Source organism: Myotis daubentonii, chromosome 7 (genome assembly GCF_963259705.1).
Source record: "Myotis daubentonii chromosome 7, mMyoDau2.1, whole genome shotgun sequence".
Classification (NCBI taxonomy): Eukaryota; Metazoa; Chordata; class Mammalia; order Chiroptera; family Vespertilionidae; genus Myotis; species Myotis daubentonii.
This window is the reverse complement of record NC_081846.1, coordinates 1,913,288-1,924,771: the sequence shown is the minus strand read 5'-3', so window position 1 is coordinate 1,924,771 and position 11,484 is coordinate 1,913,288. Positions and strand designations below refer to the sequence as shown.

Below are 11,484 nucleotides of genomic sequence, written 5' to 3'. Positions count from 1 at the left end.
ACCATCTTAAGTATTTTATTATGTTACCATTGATAATAAATGGCCACTAAATATATACCTATTACATAAAGCTTTTTAAAGTACAATAAAAATACAAATTCTATCTGTTAAAAAAAGCCATTGATATGGCTCCTAAACGTCCTCATTATACAAATTCCAAAATACTATATGACAAACAAAATTATAAAGACTTTTCTTTATGAAACATATACTACCTTCTAATTAAGGTACAACCTAACAGATACCAGAAAACAACCAAGAAGGCTTACATACATCATAGACCCTTATGGAGATACATACAAATAGAATATTGCATAAGCTGTTCGATTTCTTTTCCTAGGGAGAATGTACCTTCACTTGAAGAAAATTTCTGAGAGTAAAAGAGACAGAGAATCTGTTGTGGAGGCCTCCCAGCAATGCAGCCTCGTTCATTGTCCTCACATTGTGATGAACCAAATGGTAAGTTTTAACCGTAAATTTTGGTTGCACTGCGTAACAATTATTATTCAAGTTAAAGATAAACTGAGCAGCAACTTGATTTTTTGTGAAAAAAAAAAAATGAGATTCCAATGTCAACAACAAAACATTAAATTTGCTAAATAAAATTGGTGATTCATGAAGAGGAGTTTCTATAGACTGTATAGTATCAAAACTAATGAGACATCACAATATTTTGAGGCAAAAATATATTTGGTAAAATAAATACGAGTAACAGACAGTGCAGCTATAGACAGCAAACATTCCAAATGCTTTTTCAGGAAACATGAGATCGAAGGATGTCTATATGTTTAGTAACGTAACTTATCTCATTAGAACTTAAACTGTGTTTGCTAAAAAGGAAATTTTACAGTTTCCCACAATATTTGTTTATGAAATAAAATATTTAGAGTATAACCGATGATAATGGCTAACATTATTATTACCTTGCATCTACCAATACTCTACATACATTTGGTTTAATTATAATAGGCATTTATATGTTTGTCATTTCACCTATCAAAAATGACTTAGTGGCATTATATTCAAAGTTTACATTTTCTCAACGATAGGAAACAGCGCTTCATACATAAAATGACATCTGGTATCATGTTCATTAGTTTGAATATAGTATTCAGTTCGGCATTGGTATATCTCTTTAGGACTTTCAAAGGTTTCATTAAGGTATGGCTTTTGGGAAATCAGCACTAAACTAGCAGCCTGGAGTCTGAACACAGATTTCAAGGTGCGAATGCTGTAGAACTCAAACACAAGAGAGATATTTGGATCATTTGTCCTCTGATTAGAAATTCTTTTACAACAGAAACAGACAGGAACATAAAAGAATACAGTGAGTTGTTTTTAAAATAAAATGTTACAGGTCAATAGTGAAGGTATGAGGAAATTTTGCGGAAATAATTTTCAGAAAGTGAAGATATTAAAAAACATATTGGCACATGGGTAAGACCTGTTGTAAAGCAATCACAGACGTACGTGCAGATCAAACAAGTTTAACACGAACCAGGCGCTCTCCTCTGACATCAGCACTTGCTGTCCACGGGGTCCAGACAAAACACCGTGCCTTCCAGAGTTAGTCCCATTTTGAACCCCTCCTGTAGAGCAGAGAAAAATCATTAAAGTAGGAGAGCACCTGGCAATAAATAAATAAATAAATACATACATAAATAAATAAAATCAGTAAATCAAAGAGACTATGAACAAAAGTTGAAATCTTCAGGCTTTGAGCGACTAAGAAATAATTCAATGTCAGAATGTCGGCTTGTCAAATTTTCACGTAGGTGTACACCCCAGGCGGATCCTGACACCCATTAGCAGAACAAGCTTTCTTTACGGAGTCCCCATTAAACTGATTTAATGACTATGGAGCATCAGCCTATTATTTTTTAATATGATTTAACTGTTTCCCGTATTTTGCCATTTCTAAGATGTACTGTATTACTTTCCATAATCTTCACACTTATAATTATTCTCTCCTCAGAACAGAGTGTATTAACTTGGTGAAGAATACAACATGAGTATTAGTAGCAGAGGCACGCGGGGACTGACGCCAGTCCGCAGTTAGTTGGCGTTTGCTCCGTCACTTGCACTACTGTGATTATTAGTAAGAAAATGATACTTATAATTTGCTAGATTATAGTTCTTTACTTAATTTGTATGTTTTCTCTGATTAGACTGAACATCTCTACATGTATACCAGCCACTTGGTTTTCTTTTGGGAACTATTGTTATTTTTTTAAAATTCATCTGTTGATTGCTTAGTTTCTTAATCATTTATCTATGTACTTTAATTACGTATATTTGACATAGTTATATTATTAAATAGAAATTTTAAAAGAACTATGGAAGTTCTTCTGTAAAAGACTATATGTTTATATAAAATATGCCCTTATAAAAATTTCTCTCCAAATAATAGGTCTGATATTCATATTTCAAACATTTAAATCTGTCTACTGCTTATGAAATGTATTTGAATATTTGCTGTGTCTACTATACTGGTACATTGATCCTCCAAGTTATTAACCAGTCAACTTCACATCACTTAATGCACAATTCTTTCACCATTCACTGACTTTCCAGGTATTAAGTTGTTATAACTTACAAGGTGTACTTCTGGGCTGACCATGCTATTTTATACTGATTTCCCTGCTGACGTCATGTACCAGAAGTTTAAATTATGTCAAATGAAAAACCTGAATTTTTGATTTCAAATAAATATCTAACTTTCTAGCAATTTATAATGAAATATGGCTTAACATTTTTTACTAAATTGTACATGTATGAGATGTTTCTGTGACCTTTCTCTGTCAATAAAAAAGGGAAACCAAATATTTCAGTAGGCTTATTAACTCAATATGATGGTTTATGACGCCCATTATACTGTATAAATGTTTATATTCAATGCAAAGATAAAAATAGTAGCTAACTGTGCATTTGATTAATTAAGCTAACAAAATAAATAATAGAATAATCATAGACTTTCGATGAAAATGTTATTTTACTTTAATTGAAGTGACCTTACAAGTTATTCCTGGACTCAAAGACATAGGCAAGCAATGATACGGACAACACAATAATGACTATGTCGTTGAGAAAATACTTTAAAGTATGGGTTGTAGGGTCCTTTAAACACAATTAATAATCAGATACCTCCATCTGAAACTGCTGTTTTAATATTTCTTAAACAAAGCATGCAAATGTTACAGTTTTAGCCTTAAAAAGTTGCAAGCTGTTTAAAATTATTATAAAAAATAATATACCAACCATCTCTGGCGCTACCCACCATGAAAGCAGAAAAGAGAAGACATTAAGAAAATATTAGAAGTGGCAAAAATGAAAGTAACAGCAAAAACAACACAGCTCAACATTCTCTGTCTAACCCATCACGCAGCCATTCCACACAGTGCTTCTCAAAGCCGAGTGCCGACAAAGATCTCAAGTTGTAGGCTTATCTTCAAAAATGTATAGGAAAATTTTCAATTTTGTGAAAATCTAAAAAGCACTGATAAGAAAGTACTCTTTATGATTTGTTTAAACTTGAGAACAAATACTATCACATCACTGCCCATAAATGTATTCGTCCTTACACAAGCATAGCCATGGATTCCATGTGGCAGAAATACAGCGTTCCTGACAAGTTACCGTGCACTATTTGGGTGAAACTTTCACAGTATTTGGAATATAGCAAAGAGATGGCGACACTAAGACGAACAGAAGGTTTGATACTGGTGATTTCAGTTTCAGCTAAATAACATCATTCATCCTGTTATATCAAAGTTCTTAACTTGGATTTTATGAGGTGTTGTAATTTTTTTTATTTAATTATGATTTTTGAATTAAGATATGTCTGAGAGCTTCAAGGATATGTCTTTGATAAAAACTAGCATATAATAACTTCACCAAATTATAAAGAGAAAATGAAACAGGAGAACTCAGTGTTTATAAGAACATGGATTAATCATGGCTCATTCTATAGAGCTCTTAAAACCAGGATCGTCAAACTTCCAGAGCAGCTCAAAACTGGAAAATGAAAGGGAGAGAAAGAACAAAACCCAACTGAACGACATTCCTAAAAAGCTGGCGACCGGCTTCTGCTCTTCACCGAGGGCCCCAAGTCACGCACTGCCCTCCAATGCCTCTTTCAGGAGCGGCTGACGACAGCCTGACAAAGGTTTTCCTTCAGCCACCCAGTCACAGTTTTGAAATTCATAATTGTTAAGACTGAGATAGAATCTTATAAATCCAGTGTACTGACATTTAAATTCTTGGATTTCAAAATAATGAGCCATCATGCATAAGAACATGAACCATTGTATTGCCGTTGCAAGTTGCACCATTAAGAACCAAAACAAACCTCACCCTTAGCGTCTGCAGGAGTGTTTATAGGACTAAATGCATATTATTATTGTAAAGTAATTACTTTAAGTATGTTTTCATAGTGATAATAACTCAAGGAAAGGATAATGTGGGTACACAGGATCACATATTAAAAAGAAAAACCCATGTCTGGGCCAATCTGTTGGAGAGAAGCCCAGGCCTGAGCCGATCTGCCGGGTAGTCACCTGCATTTCATCGAGTTTTGATTGAATGTCTGGAGGGAAGTCGCCTGCCGCACAGCTGAACGGGTCGAAGGGCTCTGCTCCAAACAGGTCTCGTTCTGGACAGAAGACAAGACGTGGTGCATGAACACAGAGGCCGATCGCGTAAAGAAACCCCGCATGACAAGCGAGCCGCCCACCCTGTGCGCTGGGCTTTCCCAAGCTCAGGCTTGTCAAATACCAACCAGAAGCACAGACTCCCTTTAGGATGCGTCTTTAACGAGGCCTTCCTAACATCAAAGCCACCGAACACTTGGTAATTAATGCACTACAACACCTACATGCTATTAAAATGAATATGCTCCTCACCGAGGCGTCCCAATTCCACTCACGGACCTGGTTGTGAAGCAACGCGCAGGACTGACGGGCCAGGAGGCAGTTTTACTCAGAGTTCACGTATGAATCTCAGAAAAAATTTAAGGGATCTCATCTCATGTGGTGTGAATTCATGTCACCTTTCTAGGAAAACCCTTAATCCCAGTATCATCCCAGCATCAAAAAGCTCCCTGTACATATATTTTGAAGTATACTTTTTCTTAATCACAAAGAAGTATCCAAGTTAAAATCAATGGCTGTGATTGATAAGACTATGACCTATTATTTAATTGAAAAAGACATTTTTTAATGGTTAAGAAGTTTCTTTCCTCTGAATCAATTCAAATAAAACCCTAACAGACGATAAAGGAATTTCAAGTTATCGATGGGCCTGGGAAGTTATAATGTAGTGAGACTTTCATTTTCAGGAAACTGTAACCACCCTCTAAAGTCAAGGCTGGGTAAGAAATAGTACTCAAGCTGCTTGTATCCTGGGCATTGCTCCTTTCCCCATGATTCTTGCTTCTCCAGTTATAACTTTGGGGCATCAGATTCATATATGAAATAAGTTAATAAATGACAAATGCTTAGAAGTCCCTGGCTCTGGTAAGGATTGTATAAACCTAAGAGGGACATATCATTTATCACCCAAATAAAGACACTCTGAAGAGTGAGAGGTCTCCCACCAGTTGTAAAACAGCGGAGAAGGAAGAGTGTCGGACACGCAGAAGGACAGAAAACAGCCCATGGCAGCATCAGGATATTGGCAACCTCTTCTGAGAACACGATGATGGGTGTATTGGCACAAACTAGACCCAGAGGGATTTGTGTATACATTTCAAGTTAGGTAAAGTATCGAACGCTCCCATCAACAGACTTTTAAAGATGTTATTCCTCCGCATTTACGTTCGTCTTCTAAAGTCAATGGCTGCCTCACGTGGGAATAGACGTTACGTTTCACAGAGGGACACACACCACCCAGGGCCCTGCCATGCTGTGAGCCTTACGCTCACACTTCAGAGTCACACTGAAGCGTGTTCCTGTGATGCCGCGAGGGTGCAGGAGAGCAGACTGTGTAAATTCTCCTTCCTTCAGGTTCCCTTTGGACACGGCGCCGGTGCCGGATCACGGCCCGTGGGAACTATGCTTTCGGTTTCTGTGACGGGGCGCAGCTCAAACATTCAAGACAATTAATAGTGAGCGTCTGTCAGCTGCTTTCCAGCTCATCAAAAAGAGACTCTCATGTCCCTTCTAGATTCAGAAGGTGAATCAGAAAAGCAACGCCTTTCGAACATTTCAGATGTCAAAGAAAGAACGCTTCTGTAGGAGTAATAAATGAATCGTGGAATGCATAGATTTATGTATTTCTCCCACTAAGCTTATCCCAAAATTTACACTGAGCTCCGTGAAACATGTCAAAATCATGAAAATTCCCACCAGAGTTGTTTTAATCACTAAAACATTAAAAATACAGCCCCAATATAACCCAATAAAAATATAAGTCAATGCTTTGTATTATAATGTAAGTAACCCAACACCAAAATGTCATTTTCATACAATTTTAAATGTAAGTAATGTCTTTAGTAGTATACTCTGAACTATGAATGTGACACATGTATACTTTGTAAACATAATACTGTATGCACATGTAAACATAACACTTCGGTAATTAAAAAATTTAATGAGCCCAGCCAGTGTGGCCCAGTGGCTGAGCTTTGACCTATGAACCAGGAGGTCTCAGTTTGATTCCCGGTCAGGGCACAGGCCCCGGTTGTGGGCTCGATCCCCAGCGTGGGGCCTGCAGGAGGCAGCCGATCCATGATTCTCTCTCTCTCTCATCATTAATGTTTCTATCTCTCCCTTCTTCTCTGAAATCAGTAACAAAAATGTTATAAAAAATTTTCATGAGCTTGTAAAGATACCTAATTTCACAAAAGTATTCGTCAGCCATCACAATGTACACAAGCGCAGCAGGCACAGTGGCGTGTGTCGGAACTTACTGATCTCGGCAGCTCTGCCGGGCACTGGGGGCGGCTGCGTGCCATTGGGCGTGGGCACGGCCGGCGGGTGGGAGGTGGGGGAAAAGGGAACCATGTCGAAGATGTCGGTGGAGGGCGACTGAGGCGACGCGCTGCCGGCCTGCGGTGAGAGAAGGTAAGTTAGTTCATGTGGACACACTGGCATGCGAACTACTTCAGATACATGCAAAACGTATGAACAACAAATTCCGCGAACCAAAAACAATGACATATTGGCAATTTCATATGGTCCACACAGCTATGCTAAATGCTCATGGGCAAGAGAGCAAGAGGAAATTTCTGCAAAAATGTCCTCAAAGATGAGGGCAAACCTAGTGCCGATACTGTTCTCGGGAGATACGGAGCACGCGCTGGATTTTTTGTGCATCCAGCAATAACTGCCATTTGTATCAGAGACCTGAACATGCTAGAAACTATAGAAAACATGTCAGTAATAGATCTTGCATAAAATTATAAGTTTTAAACAAAAATAATTGAACAAAAGTGACTGAACCTTTTTAGATATAACCATATAAATGCAATGATAACAAGTTTCACAGTTTTTAAGGGTGTGTTTCAATTTATATTTATAACCACAGGGACAGCCAACTCTTACACACATTGCAGTGCCTTCTCTGCTGACTAAGATTTCACCAAGTTTTTTATAATAAAACCCTACCTTGTGGTTTAAGTTAATAATCACCGAATATACCACCAAGATCATTGCTATCTGAGCCAGGGCATAATGACAGAATGAAATCATCATCACTTTGTCATTCAGGGGAAAACACACACACACACACACACACACACACACACACACACATGCACGCACACACACACACATGCACGCACGCGCGCGCACACACACGCGCGCGCGCATGCACACACAATCCATAGAAAGGAAAGAAAGAAGTCCCACATCGGAGAGGGATGGTGAGGAAATGTTTCCTTTTCCTACGAGAACGTACGCAGAGAACGCTTTGAGTAGTTCATGTTAAAGTGACAGCTCCCAGAATGCATTTATTTTTCTGAGTCACAGACGATGAAAACAATGAACACTAATAAGGCTGCTTATGTGTAGAGATGACAGACCTGCCATTAGCAGGATTGCTAGCGCACGTTTCCACGCAGGAAAATCGCTGTCATCTTCCCCTTTTACCACCCTTCCCTTGAACATAAATACTATCCAAAGCCTCAGGCAGCCTCACCCTCACCCCGTCCTCCTCAGGAACGCTGCTCTGCGAACCCCCGCCCTCGCGTCCTCCTCTCTCACCTTCCTCCGAGTACCAAGAACCCACATCTCAACTGCAGTCAGAAACAGAACCAAAGATGTCTCGCTCTGTCCCTCTTTTCCTCTCTCACCCTTTCTCTCCCCTCCCAGGCTCAGGTCCCTGAGGAAGGCACTACCTCTCCTACCCCAACTTGTACTCCATTCAACCCTCGACGCCTATCAAGCTAGTCTCTGCCGTTTGGGCATGAACTCGACCAAAACTGCTCCCGCCAGCGTCACCGGTGACCTCCTGTCCCCTCTGCTGCATCGAAGGGTCCCTGGAGGTCCCCGTCCCATCTTTCTGGGGTTGGCGCACCACCCACACCTCCGCCCGGAGCTCTCTGCCGTCAGGCGACCAAAGGCCCAGATCCCTTTGTGCAAGACCCACCGCACCGCCCAGGCCTCTAACAGCACGGCCGGCAGAATTAAAGATAAGCGGGAAGTGAAGAGAAGTTTCCGTGCAGAAAATTACATGCGGTCTCGGGGTGCGGCCCTCACTGACGGGCCGGGGAAGGCCGCACTTAGGAGCCGGCGGTGTTATCCCCAGCGACAGCCTGGAGGCGGCCCCGCGAGCAGGGCTGGCGGGAATGGGGGGAAGGTGCAGACAGGGGGGCGAGTCCTCACTCGAGCGCCAGAGCGGGGACGCACAGCGCTGGGGCCCGTGGGCAGGCACCGTGAGCAGCAGCTGGAAGAAAGGACAGAGAGAGGCTCTCAGGAGAAGACGGAGGGACAAGGAGGAAAGTGCACACGGAAACTTGTTTGGAAAATTACAGCGTGTGGGAAGGGCAGGCACCTGGGAAAAACGTTACTAATATTGGAAGGAATCTGAGTAGAGGCGTCTAGTAGAGGTGGTGTTCCTGTTGTGACCGTCCTTACATTCTGGATCCACTGATGTGGCCTTGTCCCGGGCGATGCCCGGGCTCCCAGTTATTTCGCTGCTGAGACGAGTTCTGTGCCCGCACGGAGCTGGTCATGGCGCAGAAGCTACTGGACACGAGTGAGAGCGCCCGCGTCTGAGATCCCTGCTCCTGGGCGCCTGTGGCTCCTTCTCCAGGAGGTGGGGGCTGGGACATGCGTGGGGGACGTGCTTGGGGGACGTGCTTGGGGGCTGGGACGTGCGTGGAAGGCATGCGTGGGGGACGTGCTTGGGGGACGTGCGTGAGGGACGTGTGTGGGGGCTGGGACGTGCGTGGAAGGCATGCGTGGGGGACGTGCTTGGGGGATGTGCGTGGGGGCTGGGACATGCGTGGGGGACGTGTGTGAGGGACGTGCTTGGAGAGCATGTGTGGGGGCTGGGACATGTGTGGGGGACATGTGTGAGAGACGTGCTTGGGGGACATGCTTGGAGAACACGTGTGGGAGACGTGCTTGGAGAACGTGTGGGGGCTGGGACATGCTTGGGGGACGTGTGGGGGACGTGCTTGGGGGACATGCGTGGAGAACATGCGTGGGGGACGTGCGTGGGGGACATGCTTGGAGAGCATGCGTGGGGGATGTGCTTGGGGGACCATTTCAGCTCTGAGCTGTGCCCACACAGAAGGTGTGGCGGTCTGGCGCCCGGCAGTGAACGCCGTGAGCATTTCATACAAACACTGAACGAAAGCCTGAGCATTTCTGGGGGGATGTCTACAGAAATAGGAGCATGGCACCATTTATGCTGTTATTTTGGTGCCATCAACCTTCCAAGACCCTTTTAAAAATGTAAAACAACTTTAAGGTTAAAATATGATTTATCAAAATTATTAAAATAGAGGTTCAATATTCTACTTAGAATGAAATTTAAAAGGTAAATTACTTTTATTTATTTATATGAAGGTCTAAATTAAAAATTTCTCATTAAAAATGGTTAAATAAGACTAAAGATGGGAAATATAATAGTAATGTAAAAAGGTTCCAGCGATACGTTCTATCCTGCCATGCTAATTCACGCTTTTAAAGTCCACTGTTAGGGCACATTTTCGATATCACTTTTTATTTATTTATATTTAATTTTTTATTTTTAAAATATATTTTTATTGATTTCAGAGAAGAAGGGAGAGGGAGAGAGAGAGATAGAATCATCAATGATGAGAGAGAATCACTGATCAGCTGCTTCCTGCATGCCCCACACTGGGGATCGAGCCCACAACTTGGGCACATGCCCTGACCGGGAATCGAACCATGACCTCCCAGTCAACCACTGAGCCATGCTGGCCGGGTTACATCACTTTTTAAATAAGTAACAACTTCTAGAATTTAGAACTTACAGCATCATGGATGTATTTTTTCAGCTTTCTCGATCCACAATTTGTTTATATTGGTTTCTTAGTTATAAGACCCATTATCATCTTATATGTTCTTACAAGAATTCTGCAAATCGCATGGCTACCACGTCCACTCTCTCAGAGAGGAGGAGGAGAGCTGCGTGGCTGAACCAGGGACTCATGGTCGGGGCCGGATGGAGTATTTTTCTTCCCGTGAGACAAGGGTTTACTTCTGCAGATCGTGGTCTGGAAGTGAAGTCAGGAAAGAGAAGCTGAGGACTGGTCAGCGCGTCCTGTGGGCACCGAGTGTTCCTGAGGCAACGCGCATGTTTAACACGGGGCCTTTGTTTACAGATTCCCGGTGGGCTTGTTGTGTGAGGGGGCGTCTGCACCATCTGCCCCTGCCCATCCCCACTTCCCTCGTCGCTGAGAAAACGCCCGAGGAAGATAAACTGTTCTCTCGCAGGGAGTCCACTCTTCAGCTCCGTCAGTGGCCCCGCGGCCGACCACGCGAAGGCAGGGCCTGCCGGTCTCACTGGGTCTCACTTTGTTCACTTCACTTCCTGGCAAGAGCCTGGTTTGGTGAACGGCTCCTCGAGCCAGAAGTGTGCAAGGTCAGCACCCAGACACGAGAATCAAGAGCAGGGATTGGATGTCACTGCTGTGCCCACATCTCCTAATGAAGCAACCCTCTGCAGGCGGCCACGCGGCCAGGAGGCCAGAACAAACCCCTTTTCTGATATAAATACAGGCAGCACTGCCATGTGAACGCAATAAATGGAAATCAGATTGTCCCGAGATAATTAGTACCAAATGGCGGAAAACCAACCTCTGATCTACTGCCAAACCACCAGAGCACAGCGCAGAGCAAACAGCACAGCCAAGTAACGGAAAGTTCTCGCTGTATCGAAACGCTGTCCTAAGAAGGACCCGGCTTCCAAAAGCCACGGGAAGCCGCCCACCGTGTCAGTGGACACGGAGGCGTGGACACAGCCTGTCGGGGCGACTTCACTCGGCGGAAAAGGGACCAGGGACCACCATCG

The 11,484-nt window shown here is 42.8% G+C and overlaps 1 protein-coding gene across 3 annotated transcripts in view; it reads right to left on the bottom strand.

Moving 5' to 3' along the window:
- Positions 1–1,181: 1,181 nt before the first annotated feature.
- GULP1 (GULP PTB domain containing engulfment adaptor 1) overlaps positions 1,182–11,484 on the bottom strand; it is a 151,279-nt gene continuing 140,976 nt past the window's right edge. For 2 of the 3 annotated variants that reach the window (XM_059702530.1, XM_059702529.1), the window contains 3 exons: positions 6,908–7,046; positions 4,557–4,651; positions 1,182–1,589 (listed from right to left, as the gene is read on the bottom strand). In XM_059702530.1, the coding sequence (XP_059558513.1) occupies positions 1,518–1,589; positions 4,557–4,651; positions 6,908–7,046 (306 nt within the window). In that variant the 3' untranslated portion in view covers positions 1,182–1,517. Of the gene's footprint in view, positions 1,590–4,556; positions 4,652–6,907; positions 7,047–8,670; positions 8,884–11,484 lie in introns of all 3 variants that reach the window. The other variant, XM_059702532.1, reaches the window with a different exon arrangement.